The sequence below is a fragment of the Pyrgilauda ruficollis genome, unplaced genomic scaffold (assembly GCF_017590135.1).
Source record: "Pyrgilauda ruficollis isolate IOZ18807 unplaced genomic scaffold, ASM1759013v1 scaffold30, whole genome shotgun sequence".
Lineage (NCBI taxonomy): Eukaryota > Metazoa > Chordata > Aves > Passeriformes > Passeridae > Pyrgilauda > Pyrgilauda ruficollis.
In genome coordinates, this window is record NW_024524378.1 from 5,577,735 (window position 1) to 5,598,140 (window position 20,406).

Genomic DNA, 20,406 nt, shown 5'->3' on the forward strand with positions numbered 1-20,406 from the left:
GGATTGAAGGTCTTGCTTTCTCAAAAAAGACTTCATTCATTTTCTGCCACAGATGAATGGAGAAAAAGCTGTTGCAGTGAAGAAAATTTAGAATACAAATGAGCACAAATTTAGAATATAAATTTAGAATAGAAATGAGCACATAACGCCTTCTGAGACAGCAGCACAATTATGGCTCTGGTGCTTCAGAAAGAGAAACTTGATAGAAATGGATTGCTTTAAAAGTTATCTGTCTCATGATGTACACCAAAGTTCATTTGCTTTTCCTAAAACCAGTGATGTTTTACAGTTTGAAACATCCAAAAAGGGCCTGAATAACAGGCAGTTTTTTTTTAATAAAAACTAGCACTGAATCAGCAGGATGTTGCTTACAGATTTGCCAGAAATGTGGCAAGGAGCTTGAGACATTTAATTTCTAATTCCAGGTACTCCTTTGCATGTAGTAGTAGGTAAACTGAATTAATTCAGAAACTGACTCCATTTAGTGACTTGCAGTAAACAAAGAATGGAGGATTTAGGGATAAAACACTGTAGCAAAGAAATGCACTTCTGATCAAGGTTTAAGAAAATGTTTTGGTTCATGGTTTACAAGCTTGCATCGTTTTTAGGTAAGATGTAGGGTGTAATCAGAAGGACTCCAGGAGAGAGGTAGGAGTAGGGATTTAAGGGGAAATTATCCCTGTTAGGTGTTCATAGGCCATGATCCAATGGGGATGACAGACATTATTTACTGGTAAATAAATTAAAATTGGTATTTCACATTTAGAATAATTTGGCTGAAGCCTATTGGATTTATTGAATCCAGCTATCAGCTATTTTGGGAAGCACATCCAAGGATCTTGTCCATAACCTTTTTTAAATAAATGGACTGTACCTAGCTAATGTAAGACTTCTCTTGCCTGTTTATCAGTTATTAGAGATAAATAAGTACCCCTTTATTCTTGAAGAAAGATCCGAGTCACGTCTTTTGTGTTACTATTTATATTATAGTATGTACAGAATTTTCCATACTATTTTTGACAGTTTTCCTAAAGTTTACTGCCCCATTGCTCAAATAAATTCTATAAATCCAACTGAAATTAAGTGTCTCACATTTTTCATTTTTTTCTTGGTATCCACCTGAAGGTCTCTGTAATAACAATAAAGCTGAAAACTACTTAAGTAAAAAATGCCTTCCATAATTCTCTTGCAGTTACATGAATGAGGTGCTGATGAATGAGAGGGAGTATATGACCATCAGTAAAAGTAGAATTTTACTCTGGTCACTGTAAAAAGGCAGCACTTCAAATTAAATTTCAAGATTATTTTTAGAAATCTTAAAAGAAAAAATGAATATTCCATTCCAAGAAAAAGGTGAATAATGAAAAATTTGCTATACTTAAAATCTATTTGCATCTGTAGTGTGCAGGTGTCAATCCATCAAACAAATTTTATGAGGCCGTATAAACATAGATCTACAGACAAAAATCTAAGCATGCAGAACTAGGAAAGTTGTGTGACTTTGCTCTTTGTATGGTTTTAATGGGCTTATTTTCACATTTTACTATTGTTTGTAGGTGTCCTTATCTGTTTTGGGTTTTTTTGTCAGTTTTAGGAATCCCACTGTGCAATAATTCGTGCATTTCTTTAAATGTCCAGTATTTGCAGTACCACGGTTCCGGTAGAACCAAACTGATCTTAGTTATGCTCCTGAATGCCTTGTGGATACTAATCCCCCTGGTTTTAAGGGAGCAGCTGATGTAGGCAAGACTTATAAGGGTGAGTAAGAGAGGTGGGACATACATGAGTAGACATTCTGGGATAAGAGTGAATGGTTGACTCCAGAGCGAAGAGAGGACAAAAATAGAAATCGTGACTAAATGCCAGACTGTGATTTTGGAAACTAGTGCTTCCTTTTATACCCATCTTTAGCAGAGTTAATAACAACACTGATTTTTTTTTAATGTAATACTCTTGACAATGTGGCTGATATGGTAAATTTCCTCAACCATTATGAAAGCAGACCCTGGTAGGCTTTTTCTTTGGGGTCATTCCATTGTACCTCTAAACTGCCTGATGTCACAGCCCACTTCATTACTCAAGTTTCTGGTGAATAAAACCTTACAATTTTATATATGCAAGACCAGATATTCTGTTTGTAACTAAAATTGGGAGAATTTGAAGATATATCAATTTATCTGCATTTAAGAGGAGTATTATTTGCCATGTTCACATAGAAAAATATTATTGGAATGAATACCAAGGCAAGTAAGTGTTAAGTCATTGGTTTAAGTATCCTTAGAAGCACTGTTTCAAGCCTGGACAAATAATTAGACATGGAAGCGTCTATTAGATATGGGAGCACAACTAGCATTTTAGGACTTGACTAATGAGGTATTATAATATACCACAATGTGCCTTCCAATTTTCTGTATAAATAAAGTTGTAATGCCAAACAAAAATTTTATGGACAGCAAATAAGTCCAAAAAGATTGGAATATAGTAATTTATATCTACTCTTTGAGAGGATAAATTGACCAAATCATTAATTACGAATTCTTAATTGCACTCTATGTGTAACCCTTAAGCTCTAGAGTGTACTTTGTGTTGTGGGAACTGAAAGGGCCCCCATTAGGCAGGGTAATGGGAAGCCTGGTAAACTCTGCTCACAGAGCAGGAAGGTATGCTTGACTACTTTCAGCATATTCTACATTCAGTAGATGGCAGTGGTATGCAGTAATATATTAATTCTGGATTTTCTCTTGAGCAGACACTCTTGCCTCTGTGAATCCAAGCTGTGTTGATTTGGGGATTTGTCTGAGGCTTTTTCTTCCTCAGAAAATACTGAGATACTAGATAATTCTTCACTTGGTAGAGTAGAAAGTGACAGAAAATGAAAAAAAAAAAAAAAATGTTTAATGATTTATGATTGATAATGATGGAAGGAGTTGCTCCTTTCGGCACAAAAGGTTTTTTCCCTCTCTATGGGAGACTGCAGTAGGAAAAGTGTTAAATCTGTTAGTCTGTGAACTGAGTTGCAATACAAGTACAAATTCCTCCGAAGATTTTGAGCACTCTCAAGGACCCTAGAATCAATTGGTGGTCCCTTAGTAGGGAATAAAAATAGGAAACAGCACTTTTTAAAACAAAGTGCTGTTTCTCTTCTGTTTCAGACACCACACGAGGAATCAGTAAAACATTTCAATCTATACTGATATGTCTATTGTGTACAGAACAAAAAGTAATATCATTCAGGTAGCAATGGCATAACAGCGTAGAAAATATAACATTTCCAGCCTAGCCAAAGCTGCTGGAAGCCCTCAGTTTTTCAGGTAGGGACTTTGTCCAGCCCTGGGCCCAAAAGCAAGAGTTGTAATAATGAAAGGATGAAATTAAGACATTTTAATTGTTTGGGGTGCTGAAGAAAGAAGTATATACTAATTGATTCAACCATGCTTAACATCATCTGCTGCTGAGGGCTGTGCTGGGAGCTGCTCTCCTGAGCACTGTGAAACCTCAGTGTGGAAAGTGCCCCAGCCAGGGGTTGGGATCCACTCCCTGTCACAGCTGCCCACTATGGTGACCGCATGTTTCTGTCTACCTCGAGCTGTTAAACCCAGGTGAGAGCTCTAAGCACACACTTCATGCTCCATTTATTCACAGGGTATTTTATCTGTGATTCCCGCGAAAAACGCCTATGCTTTACGCCGCACCACACTGAATTTTTATCAAATGAACATTAACAATTTTTTCTCCACTAGGATGTCTTATCTTTGCTCTTTGAACTGTTTTCTATTTTGAGCAAAACTCTTTTTAATCTTTTGTTAAACTGAGGCAGTACATCTATATCTAAAAGTTGTAGGAATAGTTATGTGTGTAGATTAAATACAGAGAAAGGATGTTTTGGGACATTAAGTTTTTGAATATATATATATATTATATATATATATATTTAAGCACTGTTTTTCTAGGATTTCACTTATGTTTTGGACAATCATGCTGAGGATACTTTCATCCTGGCACTGGAATGCCATTCTCTTCACTCGTCTTCCTAGCATACCACTTTACTTGGGTATTATTATCTTGTTCTGGCTGAATTCCATCTCTGTTGCTTCAATTCTTCTGGGAACTTATAAAATTCTTTACGAATTTACATTTGAAAGGTTTTGTTATCATTTTTGTTACCAAACATTTTATGTTCTGAGCTAAATGAATCATCTTGAAATTGTTGAAAGTATGCAAACCTCCTCCTAGAAGTGTTTCACCTTGTACTGTTGCAGTAGGAAAGAGTTGCCATCTTTAGGCAGGGTGGAGAATTTGTAGAAAAGAAAAGCTTCATCCAAATAAATGTGACTTGTCTGTGTAAGTACTTGAGACAGTTTTGCTGACAGTGTTCCAATATTTTTGGAAGCATGATATTTCAACCATTGCAAGATTTGTTTGTATACTATGAACCAATATAGCCTTTGTATAAGTTGAAACTTTGGAGTGTCTTGTCCTTTAAAAAGTCACATTTATTTAAAACTCTGCTAAAACATACTGTGTTGTAAGCAGTCTCATGACTGAAATGTTCTTTCTAAAAAACAAGACAAAACAGAAAACTGAAACCCACATGCTATTTTCATGCCAAAACATTTTGGAAGCCTGCATCTGGGTTTATAATGGAAGAGTCAGCTGCATCTTACTGCTGACAGTTTTCTTCTGCCATTTCACAGATAAAAAACCAAGAAAATGCACAACTGTGCACAACTCTGGCTGGATGCCAAACACTCACCAATGCCACTCCATCACTCCCCTCTGCAACTGGAGGGGGGAGAAAAAATATAATGAAGGTTTATGAATTGAGATAAGGACCTGGAGAGATCCATCACCAAATACCGTTATGGGCAAACGGACTGGAATTAGAGATACTAATTGAATTTACTACTTACAAAATCAGAGTAGGATAATGAGAAGTAATATAAGACCTTATAAACACCTTCCCCCACCCCTCATTTCTTCTCAGCTCTACCTCCTTCCCTCAGTGGCAGAGGGAGACAGGGAATGGATATTAGATCTGTTCATTGCATGTCATTTCTGCTGCTGTTCCAGCATGGTATCCCTGCCACGGGAGGCACTTCTTCATGAACTTCTCCAACTGGAGCCCATCCCAAGGGGAACAGTCCTCCACAAACTGCTGCTACGTGAGCCACTCTTTCATGGGGTGCAGTCCTTCCAGGGCAGGTTGGTCCAGTGTGGATCCCCATGGGGTCACAAGTCTTTCCAGAAAACCTGCTCTAGTGTGGGCTTCTCTCTCCATGGGTCTGCAGATCTTTGCTAGGACTGTGCTCTGTCATGGGCCTACCAGAGGTTTACAGCTTCCTCTCAGGCATCCACCTACTCTGGTGTGGAGTTCCTCCAGGGGCAGCAGCTGGATCTCTGCATCCCCCTGTACTTCCATGGGCTGCAGGGGCACAGCTGCCTCACCATGGTTTGCACCACGGGCTGCAGAGGAATCTCAGCTCAAGCACAATGGAGCACCTTCTCCCCTTCCTCCTCCTTCTCCACTGACCGTGATGTCTGCAGAGTTGTTCCTCTCAGTGTTCTCAATCTGCTCTTCTCTGGCTTTAGTTACATCTGCACAATAACTTCTTTTTATTTTCTTATTAAATATGTTATCACAAAGGTGTTACCACCATTTCTGATTGGCCCAGCCTTGACCAGTGGAGCACTTTTGCTGTCTGATTGACACTAATTCTCCAAATAAACTAAAAATATAAAAAAGTTTTCTGTTGGGAGCATAAACAAATGGAAATCTTGCGGTTTTTTCTGCCTGAGGATGTAGAGGTTTTATGTTCCAAGTCAACAAACTGTTGTGTGGAATTGGCTTATTTCAGGGCTGTGATCACAGTTCTTTTTATTTATACTCCATTAGGACATGAATGTTCCTGGCACAATTTTGGTGACATGATACAGGAGACAGTGCAAACACAGGGTAAAAATCAGCATGTGCTGTCACAACTTTGCAGTCTGAACAGACAAAACACAGAGAAACTGAAGGCACAGAAAGGTGAAAAGACCCATTGAAAGTGGAGCCATTATGTCTTAAATTGCAATCTGAGGACAAACCTGAGAGCAGGCTGTAGTTTATTTAATCTCAGAGCTTTTTGTAATTTCACCCAAATTAGTGAAAAATTAAGCATTCCTGTCATCTGCTGAGTGCTGAATAACAACTGAAAGAATAATCTTCTGGGGAATTAGCTTTACAACATTGGTTAAATCAACTTTGTAAAGTTTATAACAAAATTTGAGAGAGGGGAGCTGGATCAGGTGTTGCTTACTGATTCCTAGGTTGGACCTGGCTAGCTCTCCTCATAATCACATTTATCCCAGGTGAGATAAAATTCAGGTAGATCTAGTCACGTCTTACCTAAAACCATGAGATCTCTGGAATGTCATAGCTTGATAGAACTAACAGTGTGGATTGGTTTAGAACCAACTTTGCATTATAAACTTAACCATTCTGTCTGTGAAGCAGAGCTGGAAAACCCTTAAAATTTATCTTTCCCTAGAGTTTGCCATAAATATTTCTGTTATTTTGGGCAGAAGAGCCAATTGCAAATCCATCTTAGCACCATTTAATAGTTGCCTATGGCCAGTGCTGTCTGTGGAAGGACAGTCAATATTTTGCCCTGGATGGGTGAATATCTAAGGATATACATAAAAGTCCTGATGTATAAGAAGTAGATCCTAGAACTAAGGTTATTTATTATTATAAAATGACATTATGCCCAGAACAAACACAGAGTCAATAGTTCAAGTGCCTTTTAACCCAGATGTACTCTGTGGTGAGCAGTGCAGATGGTGAGCAGTGCAGACTTTGTAAGCCTAGGCACAAGAATGCCACAGTCTAAATATTCTCCTAGCTGAATAAAACCATTGTTACTATATCCCATAAGATATATACTGGCTGTATTTTAATAGTTTGTGTAATATGGTGCGGAGGCAAGAGTGGATTGAGTAAGCTTTCTCCAGTCAATATTTCCCATTTATGTAGGTTTCACACTTAAAACATTTTATTTTTTCATTTTCCTGTTTTTAGTTTTTCACAGTGTGACTTTGAAGTGTTTAGATCTTAGTAATACTTTGCAAATCTATCTCATTATATTAATGCTTCTGCTTTTCTTTTGTGAAATTAGTATGTTAAAGGAATTTAACTTGCATTGTGAGGGTATGAGCCTTTGTTGTGAAAATGGACAATGTAATAGGTGATAGATAACACATAGAATATGACTGGAGCAACTAAGAACTTGTTAGAAGCCAGAAAAAGCTATTTCAGGGGCTTTTTCATGTTTTTTTCTGCTTCATAGAAGAGCTTGTCAGAAATATGTATGAACTTGATATCCTGCTTCTGGCTGCAGTGTGATCAGGAGCCAGTGACACATATTCTATTCAAAGATGTTCATTAGTTTGATTGAAATGCTAAGTCCTTCGGGACCTCAGACTTGCAGTTGTGTACAGACAGAAGGGCTTGGCTACGCTGCTGGAAGAGGGGAGAAAATGACTGCTTGTGTTGGGCAATTCATAGTTCAGGGGGAGTTGCCTCTGCCATTAGAGCCAGAAGCGTTCCAGTAACCTGTGCTGCCTGTGATTCTCATACAAATGAGCTTAGCTTGTTTTTGTGCCGGGCTGGGGGCTCACTGATTGTGTTTCACCCCGCACATGCACTGTACTATTAAGCAAAGGAGCACTTGAAGGAAGCTGGGCACATGTTGAAAAGCTGAGTGCTGCCCGGAGGGACAGCAGCCGCAGCAGGGGAGCAGCAGGCACGCAGGCAGCGTCGCTCGGCTGCTTTTCAACACACAACTGACCTAGATTTCCCTGTTGGGACAGGCTGGTGTGAACCTTGGGCCAATGTGGAAAGCAGACTTTGCAGTGTTCCTTCTCAGGCTTACCAACATAGCTACAGCTGCAAGTTTGTACTTGCAGTGCATAGCTCCTTGACAGAGCATCAGTCTGTCCTGTTTCACCTTCTGGCCATTAAGAGGTGGGGTTTTGGCTGTATACACACTTTTCCTAAAGAATTTTATGGGGCAAAAAGCAGCTACTGTTCCCACAGGAAATTCTATGTACTTTGCCAGTGTCTGTATCTAAGTGTTCCTTGTCAGAGCAAGAACGGTCAGTTCCTAGCCTATCCTTCACCAGACAGTGATTATTTATCAGTACTTGTCCACCTGAGGCATCTCATTCAAACTCACAGCAACTGTTTCCCTATTTTGCCTTTTTGTCTCCTTCATTCTGTATAATTTTAAACTACCTGACATTTCTTATGAGTAAAATTCTAATTTTATTGGAGAAGGGGTGGCATTTCTTCTGCAATGAGGAAAGACATTAGTTAAAACTGATTTTTTAAGGAATCTTAAGTAAAGTAGGTTTCCTAACCTTGGTGAGTTGCAGTAAGACTTGGGCATTTTATCTTAAAATCCCAGCCTAAAAATACACCCATGTGACCTCTGAGAAACTGCCTAAAGGCAGTGGTAAGAATTTATCTTGGCAGATAACCAACATCTTCCTATAGTATGAAAGGAAACTTGCTCCCTTCTGAGCTAAATGTTAACTCAGATTGGGAATTGGAAAAAAAATGTAGGAGAATACAAAGATTTGAAATTACTTTAGATATAAGGAAATATTTTTAGTGAATAAATGTATTTAACTGCAGGTCCCAATCCTTTAAGTCAGCAATGGTCCTTGTCCAACAGCCAGGGAAGGTTCTTTGAATTTGGCATAACAGGCAGCTTGTTACTGTCTCCAGTAATAACTGCAGGTACCCAAAAATTTTGAAATAGTTTTTTTAGTGGAAAATTAATGAGACTGAGGGGAGGTGTACTGGTTCTGAGGGTATTTACTTGCATCAAAAGTTTTTGCTGTCAGCCAGAGGCAGCATCCCATTGAAAAAAGAGGAAAAAAAAAAGAAAAAGAAACTTTATCTTTTGTGTTATTTCCATTTTCTGTTCTTTGTGATTCTTTTGAGTGTTCTGAGGCTTTTAATCTCTTGTACTTTCTGTGAAAAAAATTCCATAAATGGAAAGGGAATATTTTAAAATTCACAGCAGTTTTCACAGGAGAGAAGGACCCTTTTTTTACTAATATTGCAATGAAAATGTGCATAACCCATGTCTATTTTAGGTGATTTGTAGGAGACTTTTCAGGTACTTGTTATTTCAAAACCCAAAAAGTAATATTTAGTTGGTATTCACATAAGTATTTTACATAATTTCTTCAAGTATTTACATGCTTGTATGTATGATAATATATTTATACTATTTGTAGTCTTTCTATGCTTACAGCCCCCCTCAGACCTAATATGTGCAGAAATTGGTGTCAGAAAATGATTGTGTGTTGTAGGATGACCATTTAGTATTCATCTGGGAATTACCTGAAGTACCTCACAATTTTGTTTACATACCCACACCCCCACAACTATGAAAATTAATTCTATAGTTGATTTGGGAATCTATTTGGTCTCTGTACATCAGACATCTTGGCATATGATGCTTTCAGAACTTTTATTGTAATTCCTAGACTTCATAAATATAATTTTTTTCTTCTCTCCTCAGAAATTTTTCCAAGAGATTCCAGTCTAAAAGACAAGTTCATAAAACATTTTACAGGTAAGGCAGCTGCCTGTGTTTTTCCACATGTACATACTCTAAGTAGCTGCAAATGTCACACCACTAATTTTTTTGAGGCTCAACATTTCTGAGGCTAACATTTCTGAAGTTAAATGTGCATATTTTAGAAGTAGAAATTTTTGAAGAATTCTAGTTTCATTGAATGATCAACTGAACTATCTGTTCTAAAATAACTTTCAAAATGTGGTAAGTTAAAACATTATTTAAAAGTCATTGTTTAACTTTTATAGTCCTATTGTGCTTTCCATATTTATTTTCACATTCACTAATTTTAGAACTTCTCATTGGACTGCACATATTTTTAAGAAACAGACCTTTGTGGCCACGTAAGTTTTTACCAAATCAGGAAAGATTTTTTGCATCTGTCTCCTGATGTCTACGTGTGGATATTTATTTTAATAGTGGAAACAGATAGAACAAGGAAGAATTAAATTAGTGTAAATGAAATATAAAAAATAACATGCTGTTTCAAGTATGAAAGTTTATGATGATTACAACCAAGTACTTGAAAACTGTATAACGCACTTAACTTTGGGACTGTATTGTTACTACTGAGAAAAATATTATACCCTCTGAATATATTCAATACAAGTTGCCAATGACAAGGTGCTTGCACTGGTTCTTTGCTCTCCAGTTCCAGCTTTCTGTAACTCAGAAAAGTGAAGGTCTCAAAGTATGATACTGCAAATCTCATGGTGATTTTCAGGGTTATATGAAATACTAAAACTAAAAGCTGGACAAATAGTTGGACATTGGAGCATGAAAAAGAGAATTAGAAATAATTATGCTTTTCCTCATTGCTGGATATTTCAGGCAGTGCTTGACAAGAAAGGAATGTATTTGTTGTCTCTTTTGCATGGGGGAAGTGTATTCCAACCCTTGGGATAAGCACAACTTTAAGGATCTTTCTGCCAATGGCTCACCGCAACCCAACAGAATCTACAGGAACTGTGCCAGAGCCAGCTGGCCCTTCACCCCTGCAGTAAACAAGAGTAATTGTGAACCTGATCATTTTCAGTCCATATGAGAAAGAAATCAACATAGAGCTTCAAACTACGCTGTGCTATGTGGCAGAGCAACACTGAATATTCCTCTCCTGGGAAGGACAGACAAGAGAGATTTGTTTATGTTAGTACTTAATCAATTTCCTTTTCATTTTTAGCTTTGGAAACTCCTCAGCTACCATAAAAAGCTCAACATAAGAATCTGGGGAAGCTAAGTAATGAATACAGATTGATTTTCATTACTCAAAACCAGGGGAAAACAGCCATGAGTTTTACAAAAGTTATTGTGAGACTGGTAAATCATAGAAAAGAAAAAAAATACTTGAAGGCCTGTCTGTGGACCCATTCATGAAATTAATAGTCCTTTTCTGCAGGAATTTAATTTAGTTGCCATCAAAATTGCTGAAATTACTTGAGTAAGGTTAGCTGGAATGAATGAGGATAGCAGGATCATTCCAAAATACTGAAAGTTTATTTGTTGGCTCAGAATTTCTGCCTACAGTTAGTTTCTTTCTTTCTTTTTCTTTCCTTTTCTTCATTTTCTTTCTTTCTATCTATCTATCTATCTATCTATCTGTCTCTTTTTCTTTCTCTTCTCTCTCTCTCTCTTCCTCTCTTTCTTTCACTCTTTTTTTAATATATCTTAAGATCTTCAGGGATGGAATTTTCTGCCTGTTGTTTTATATTTTATTTCATTTTTCATCATTTTACTAGATCCTGTAATCCATAGCCATTTTCTTAAAATACAGTGGAACTTTGGATTTTGTTATTCTGTTCCAATCATAATCTTCTAGCAGCCTTCATTAATTAAACTGTTTGATTACAGTTCTTACTAGTTCAGAATTAGGACAACCTAAACTAATGAAGTGGTGAAAAAAAAAAAAGAGAGAAGCTGAAATCAACATTATCTTTATAGTACATTATCTTTACAGTTTCAGGGTTAACAAAATTATTGCACACTTCTCATATGCCAGGAGTAATAGACACATTTTAAAGCCAAATAAGAACCATATGTAACAGTCCTTGACTATAGGAAAAATCATAAATAATCTTGTGAGTCATAAAGTAATCTATCAATTTAGCTTGGAAAGCCAGCTGACACAGAGTGTTTTGTAAGACACAATAAAATTAACAGCCTATTTTTGATGACAGGGAAATGAGCTAGAAAACCATATATTATCTAAAGGGACATGGAATTTATTTAGTGACAAAAGCCAGTGTTGTCTCCATATATGCTGGATAATTTCAAATTACATATTTTTCCTTGAGTCTAATTACTCACTCAGAATAAAAAAATGGCCACAATATTCCAGTTCAGACTTGCAAAGGCTGCTCTTCCTTTGTTGAAAAGGTTATTTGTGGCTTAAAAAATCTACTGAAACACATGTAGCACTGTAAAATAAATCTAATCTTCAAGTATGTTCACTGTCATAGAGAGGAATCTTTTCTGGAGCTCATGGCAGTTTGGCTTCACTATCCAGAGAGAATTAGCTTTATGTATTTTACCAGGCCCATAAACCATCTTTCAAGTTATGAAACAAGTTTGTTTTTTTTTTTTCCCCAGAAATGAACCTTAGTTTCCTCTGAAAGGAAAGTTGGCCAACAAAGTCTGCTTCATGTGAATCATTTTGTAGCATTGCTTGATGCAAGCTATTCTTATTCAGGGTTCCTACTTGTACTAAATTTGCATTTAAATTTAGCCTTATTCACTTAACATCAGTTCATATCAATGTTTTCTGTCCAAATCACAGGATACTCATTCCCAGCTGTCAGTGTCTTGCTAAGCAGGTTATGAATGCAAATATTGCATTTTTGCTCTCCTTTTCAACTTGAATGTCACCAGTAACACTTTCTGGGGCCATCAGCAATTTTGGAAGGGGTCTTTAGCAACTTGTTACAGTTAAGCCATGTTTTATAGAAAAATAGACCCATAGAATGGTTTGGATTGTAAAGAACCTTAAAGATCATCTAGTTCCAACCCCCTGGCCACAAGCAGGGATGCTTTTTAAATCAAATATTAACGTAAACAGATGGAACTGTATATCCAAAGAAGGGAGCAGTACACTATACCCTGGACATGCAGGGATTTGCCTTCCCAAAGATGAAACATATCTTGCATTCTGCACATTGTATGCTTTTTTATTAGGATTATTTAACAGGAGATCAGGTTCCTAGATGTTATTCAGCTGTCATTTTTTTTTCCCCTTGACACCCACACTGTATATTAAGAATTTTATAAACCATCTATGTGCAAATTAAAAGCATTAGTACATGAAAGTACATCATCTTTCCAGGGGTTAGAAACTCATGCTTGCTTAAAATGTTGCTTTTATTTATCTTTACAAATAGTATCCTCAGTCCAGGTGCATTATTCCTTCTACATTAGACTACAGACAACCATTGAACAAACTAAATTCTGTTGTAATTGTCATTCTGTTTTTCACCATATAAGAAATTTTACTGCTAATTTTGAATTTGAATGGGCTAAACCAGCCCATTATTTTAATGTGCCATTTTTTCTGTTTTCTATATCATGAGCATAAAGGCACAGCAACAGAATTTCTTTCTGTTATTTCACTAGCATTATTATACTTGTGTTCACAGCAACAGAATTTCTTTCTGTTATTCCACTAGCATTATTATTATACTTGTGTTGCATCATAGTTGTTTAAGGTATAGTAAAAGACTAAATGCAATTTTAGTTCTTTTAGAGAAAAAGAACTTAGTGCTATGTGTCGTTGTCATTCATTGAAGCTGCAGAGCAGTGACACTGAGAGCTTGTTGTTAACTCCTCCTTACTTTCAAACAGGGCCAGTCACATTTTCCTCAGAGTGTAGCAAGCACTTTCATCGACTGTATCACAACACAAGGGACTGCTCAACACCAACCTGTAAGTAGCAAAGTACTTTTTAATTTTAGCTGTGATACTTCCTTGAAAGCAACACACTTTATCTATTAAGAGTTTGATGTCCTGGTCCTTTTTTAAGAGTTACTCTTTAGCACTACATTAAAAAGCATATCCAAGGTCTTCTAATGTATAAAGATTTTCTGTTAATGCCCTTGCTGTCAGCTGAACTTCATGGAGTTCCTTCAAAGTGATGCTGAAATATATGAAATGAAAACTACACTGAAGAAAACCAGTAGGGCATGCTTATGCAGAGGGCAGATATTCTCCTTCTTGCTCTCTTTAGCTTTCCTTGTGCAAGATAAAATCTGAACCATTCTTTACCTTCTATTAATGCTTAATAGTAGATTTGTACTTTTGGGGTTTAGTATATTTCAGCTTGTGAGTATAGTTTTCTATTATATGCCCATTGTTAAACAACATAAAATAATTTGATTCATCATGTTATTGATACTTTCAGTTCTCATCAAGCAACCTTCCTCTCTGAGACTGCAGAAGCTTTGCTTTAACACAGCCTGAATATAGTTTTGTCAGAGACACTGAAAAATAAAAGGGTTCTTGGATAAAATGGATAAAAAAAACCCAAACAAAATCCCCAAACCAAAATGGAAATTCCTTAAATAGAAGTTACTTCAGCATTCTCTAATGCAATGGACAATGCAATAACAGTCAGTGGAAAAGAAGCAGTGTATTTTAATTAGAGAAAGTGAATCTCATTAGGGATGTGTAAGCACAAACTGTGGACAAAGTTTGGTGCTTTGGCAGCTTTTCAGGATTTAACATGAAAAAGCAATGGCACTCTCTGGCTGCATCACTTAGAAGCACTGTTTGTGAGCAGCTGAGGTGCTCTGTCACCATAGCTCAGCACATCAGAGGATTTAGTGTTTGAAAGGGGGTGGAGCAGCCCTCATCTCCATTTGGCTTTACACTTATCAGAAGCTGGAATATAAGAATCCATGGCTGACCCTCAAAAGTTATACATGCAGCTTTCCAAGTAGACGCAGGAGTAGGCAAGGCATATTTCTGTTACATGCTGTGCAACGAAAATACCATGTTGCAAGTTGTATGCCTTGACACATGGATCCAGAGCATGTGAATATTATTCAGACTCTTATGTATTGCCTAAGTGTTTCACTTTATTTCTAAAGAAACACATTAATATTATTTTTCTTCAAATTAAATACCTTTTCTTAAAGTTAAAAATAAGACTGTCATTTTGAATGGTGTGAAGGATTTATTTTTTAGTTCAACTATCAAAGCAAATTGTAAAATAAAAAGGGTGATTTAAACCACAGCAGAGTTTTTGTTCCCCCTTTCATCAAGCAAACCCGAAGCAGACAATGAGTTACATTCACCTGAAATGTTCTGTTCTAAAAAGGAGAGCTAAATCTTCAGATTTGTCTCCACCTTATCACTCAGGCTGATCATAGCCAAGATCCATCCCTGTGTCTTTAGAGGGGTTTGATATTTTCTGTCAGGGACACCTTAGTCATCATGGGATGTCTGAGGATGAGTTATTTCCTCTCCTTCTGACATGGTTATACATTGTACAAATATTTTCTGAGGAACTGAAACCCAGATAGCAATCACTTTCTCGCCATTTGGCACAATTTAGATTAAGTTTTATTAAAATACTTATCAAGCAAGAGAAGCACCTATGTATTTCTTGTTAGCAAATATCAGAAAGGATGACAGTGACTCAGGGTCCACTTGAACCAAGAGGTCATTTGAACCAAGGGCACACGACAAGGGGATTGGAAGTGGGAGGTTAGTATCTTTAGTCTGATGATTAGGAGATGTACTTAAATGTGAAAAATATGGAATTAAATCAATATTAATAATAAATGGAACAATAAAATGTTTGAAACAGCCTGACTTCTGACTATGTTATAGTGATAGTTACAATAGCCTCCCAGTTAATGAGTTAAATTCCCAGTCTTCCACATCCCAGTAGAAAACTTCCTGGTAGAAATTTATTTCCTTCCATCACTTGTACTTTTCCTCTAGAACACTGATTATGCTAAGGTACAATCTAATATTGCATCTTGCACACATAATTTCATGAATTTCCATCAGATAACAGTTTCACTGTGGAGAGTGTCTGAAATTCAAGTACAAACTTTACATTTAATTTTATGCAGTTTTTTGAGGGTATCTGGCAACTGAGATTCATTATTGCTGTGGGTAATTCTGTTTTATAGATTACAAAAGGTGTGCAAGATTGCTAACGAGATTAGCAATGAGCCCTTTGTGTACACAGTCCTAGGATGTTTGCTATGTAAGTATAATTTTCCCCACTCATTTTCTTATTTGTTGAATGGTCTAGTGGTTTACTTCACACTTATACCTTGTTATCAGGCGTGCATACAAAAATGTGGTGTTATCAGAGTGTATCAACATGCAGCTTTGCTGTTGCAGAACTGACTGGCTCCCCCTGGAAATACATAGAAGCACAAATAGCTCTGACAAGCCCCAGTGTAATTTCCTACAAGTCACTTGTGGCACTGCAGTCCATAGCTATGCACTGGGTGGCCTCTTGCTGTTCAAAATTTCAAGGAGGAGTCTGCTTGGTGAAAGAAAAATGCTCGAGGGCATCAGCAGCACATTTATTTCAGTCCATTCTGCAGAGGACTTTGTTGTTAATCCATGGAAGAAACAGAATGTCTTGGTCTCAGGTCTACCAATGCAATCTTCATAGATCACCTGTCACTTAATTAATTTCTGGGACCCCTTTTCACTCCCATATTGTCTTCTGAGATTTTCTGAAAAGTTAATAACCACTTCATGGTGATGGAAGGAAACTGAACATAAAGATGTGGAAAGTTAAAGGTTTCTCTAAGTAGTCTGAGGAAGAAACCAGTCCATTCTTGTTAATGAATAGCATGTCAAATGTTAATTACACAGCACTGTCACTGATAAAAGTAACATCTCCAAGTGATCTGTTTTCTCCTGTTGTTTGAATAATAATGTGATGGTTATACTTTCAAAGGTTAATTTGTAAATACACACACTGGTTGTTATTATTAACCACTAAAATGTATAAACCCAGTGAATTTTATTTATTTAAATTTCTTTGAAGATGGTTTCCTTTCACCACCTCCTCCTGACAAATACTGCAAGCTTGGAGCTTGGGGGAGTTGTGTATGTCACTTCTTCCTGCATCAAGACTTCAATTCATACTAATCAAGAATAAGAAAAGAAGAGTAGGATATGAGTCAGTGTTAGCTGATTTGATTTCTCAGTGGAGGTGGGATTCATTTTGGAGGCTGTGCTTTAAAGAATATGGCAATATTTCAGTTCTGAGAAGAAATGACATAATTTCTTTCTCTTCTTTTCTTCTTAACAATTTTCAATCTCTTTGGCGTCTTGATTTCCAGGTGTTGAATATACCAAGGACAGCAAACCAGAGATTGACTAGGCATCTCCTTGCTTTGTATGTATCTCCTTTTCATGATTCAAGGCAGGAATCCTTTTCTCAATACCCCATTAAAAAGAAAAAAAAAATAGTACTTAAATTCCTGTTTTTTAGTATCCTCTTTTAAATCTCAGCTTTCTCAAACATCCCACCACTTACTTTCTGCAGTTTTACCTTTTTAATCTCTGCTTTCCTTTATCTGTATCCATTTACATCTCTGGATTCATGTATCAGGGTTTTCAGAGAGATTTCTGGTGTTCCAAATTTTTTTGTTTTTCTTTTAAGAGAATGAGTCAAAGATCTGCCTACATATCCACAGTACAGAAGCATCTATCTCATCCTATTTCCATCTTTAAAACACAAAAGGATCAAAAGTTGCTATCATTTGCAAAGCCAGGTGTTTTAATTTGCCTGCCAAAAATACATTCAAATACATGAAAAATAGGGAAGAGAGGTTTTAAATGGTAAGCATTGCTAGCAGCTCGTGTGCACTGCATTCACTTAAAGTTGTATCTAGGCTAGTTTTCTCTCTACTTTGTTGAAAATAGAGAAAACGTTATAGGAAAAAGTAGAGCCATGATCTGAGTGTTGCCCAGCTGTCTTTGTGCTCCCTCACCCCATTCCTCCACTAAGTACAGCAGATAGTTTCCATCATAAATTAGACATCCTCAGATCTTCATGTTTACTCATATCCACTGATTCTTGGAATGGAAACATTTTCTTGAGGAAGGTGAAAAGTGGCAGGAGTTGCTCTCTCTTCCCTGTTAGTAGGGAGTGCAACAAAGGAGTTACATACATTCATCCCTCAAAACATTGCATTTCTAACATGATTCTCTGATTGCTTCTACTTCATCTTTTGTCGCAAGGAATCTGCTTTCCTCACCACCCTCAGTAGTGTAGAGAGGACATGGCCATAGATTCTGTTGCCTGTAAGAAAATTTGCCTTCACTTTAACATTTGACAGAGTCTTGGAGAATCTTGGTTCTCTCACTTGAAGAACTGACAGCTATTTTTAAGCATTTTCCTGCCAGTACTAAAATAGTCTGCCTTTTCCTCATTAAAAAAAGAGCTGCAGTGCTATTATGCAAATATTTTCCTTCCTCATCTAAATATGTAAATATCCGGCTATACAAAGAAGACGTAGTCTTTTCCTCCTCGAAATGAACTTTTGCTTGGGGGAAGCCAATCGCCTGCCCTCGGATCTGGCCGCGCAAGCCGAGGCGGGAGGTTTCAGCACCATGGAGAGGCGCCGCACCCCGGGCAGCCGCCGGGGTGGCTCCAGGGCCGGGATACCGGGCACATGCTGCCCTTACAGCTCTTAGAAATTTGGGTGGGTTTGTTTTCACTTCCTGAGCCAGATCCCTGCAAGTGGAAGTAAAGCATTTGATGAAAGCCAGAATGTAGAACTGCACGTGGCTATGTGCATGGGGAGCTCGCCTGCAAGGTGCAGTAGTGCAGACCTCCATGTGTTAAACCTCTTGGCCCTGAGGATTTGCCCCGGCAAAACTCATTAGTGTTCACAGGAGGGCAAGACCCACTGGCATTTGAAGTTAATCTTATGATTTATGCAATCCGCAGGAAACTGTGGTTTATAAACAGAATTTTGCTGAGCAGCCTGCTTTTCTGGTTTGAAACTAGTTATAAAATGGCATGTCGTTTTCTCTTGCAGACTTTCTACCAAGGAGAGAATTCTGCTTTGCCAAGAAAGTGCCTTGAAATCTTCAAAAATGGAGACACATCTTTTATCTTTTTGATTTACAATGTTTTGTTACTAGATGCATTTTATTTTCATATATTTGTCCGACATTCCATATTTGTGTGAAACATTATTTTATTTTGTAAATTTGTTGCCTATAGTTCAGACAAGCCAATTATTTAAATACATTGTATATGAAGAATACTAATGATATACTGATTAAATGTTATAACCGTGTGCAGGGAGTTGGTAAAATTTTGCTGTTTCTCTTGTTCCGTTGTATTTACATCGTTCTGCTCAGGCTCTTACTCTCATTATTTGCACTAACTTGAAATGCAGAAGTCTGTGTAACTGAAATCTGAATAAGCTGTAAGTGGGGAAGTTTTACTTGCCATGGAAGATATTTTATATTATGAAGCTTTGTTAATATATACATAAATATTATTGTGCATCAGAAAAAAAATTGCTCAGAAATGCACCTTGCTTTCAGGAACATTTGTATGACTATTCTGGATTTTCATCAGTTACATTTGTACCGGCACTTATGGAAAGAGTTGCAAATAATGTAAATATAAAGACTGGAAAACTGCAATGCAGTTTTGGTGGAATAAAGAACATAAAAATAAACTATTTTACAGGAGGGGTTATTTAAATATATTAAGAGGTCACTTATTTAATATATATATTTGATCTACTGGTGAACTTGAAATAATCCTCCACTGAGAACTTCAAACTTGAGGGTTTAGTATTTTTCAACATTTCGTTTTCATGGGGTAAATTTTTTTCAGCCATTTATTCTTCAGTTGAAAAAGGTGTGAACAAAAATGCATCATGTACCTAGTGTGAACAACAGAAAACATCTGCAAGGATGCAAAAAGGGTAATAAAAAAATCTAACAGGACAAAAAATGCTTTAAAGTATAATGCCACAAATCCAAGGGGTATAATGAATGAATTTTGCTGGTGATACATCAGTCTTAAATATTTGGGAAGACTCCAGGGCACAACTGCTACATATTTTTCATTTAAAATCTAATTGTATTGTTCACATTTGCCATCCATTTGTTATCTCATCTCATCTCATCTCTTTTATTGCAAACTCATATGATTGCTTTACAAGGAACCCAGTATCCATTGGGGTTTTACAGTCAGATCCAGAGTAATTGACAACACACATTGATTACTATGCTCAAATGTCAATTCTTGAGATTAACTGACCAAGATAATCCTTTCAGATTAAATATTATCTCTACCCTTTCCCTGACTGTGGGCTTCATGAATCCCCTAGTTTCTATGCCCAGCACAATTCCCACTACAGAACAGCAGGAAAACTTTTCCCTTTTCCTCATCAAATAGCAAAGAGTTGCCTTATTGTTCTTCCTTCTTTCGATATGTTCAGTGTATTACTGCACCAAAGCTCTGTAGTGTCCTGTGATGCTCAGCTTTTAGAAGTACTTACTCCATCTCTAGTCCCAGCTAGGAGGTTGTCCTGTACTCTTTGTGATTAACTGGATTGGTTTTCTAACTTTCTGCAATCATGTTCTTTTGGTAAGAGCAAAGTTTTCAAGTCTCCTTCTAATCCATCTTGAAAGCAATATTCATACTGAAAATCCCAGTGGTTTGAATGGTGAGAAGGATATCTTTGGATCTCTGTGGGTAACATACTTCACAGAAGGATTATTGGCCAAAACACTTCAGTGGAGGACAAAGGATGAGGCTCAGAACAGGCAATCAGTC

At 37.0% G+C, this 20,406-nt stretch overlaps 1 protein-coding gene across 1 annotated transcript in view; it reads left to right on the top strand.

Moving 5' to 3' along the window:
• The window catches only part of ALKAL1 (ALK and LTK ligand 1), a 35,133-nt gene extending 15,847 nt beyond the window's left edge, over positions 1-19,286 (top strand). Inside the window, exons 2-5 of the mRNA XM_041473791.1 lie at positions 9,576-9,629; positions 13,464-13,544; positions 15,761-15,837; positions 18,644-19,286. Coding sequence (XP_041329725.1) covers positions 9,576-9,629; positions 13,464-13,544; positions 15,761-15,825 — 200 coding nt within the window. The 3' untranslated portion in view covers positions 15,826-15,837; positions 18,644-19,286. The remainder of the gene's footprint in view (positions 1-9,575; positions 9,630-13,463; positions 13,545-15,760; positions 15,838-18,643) is intronic.
• The last annotated feature ends 1,120 nt before the right edge of the window (positions 19,287-20,406 follow it).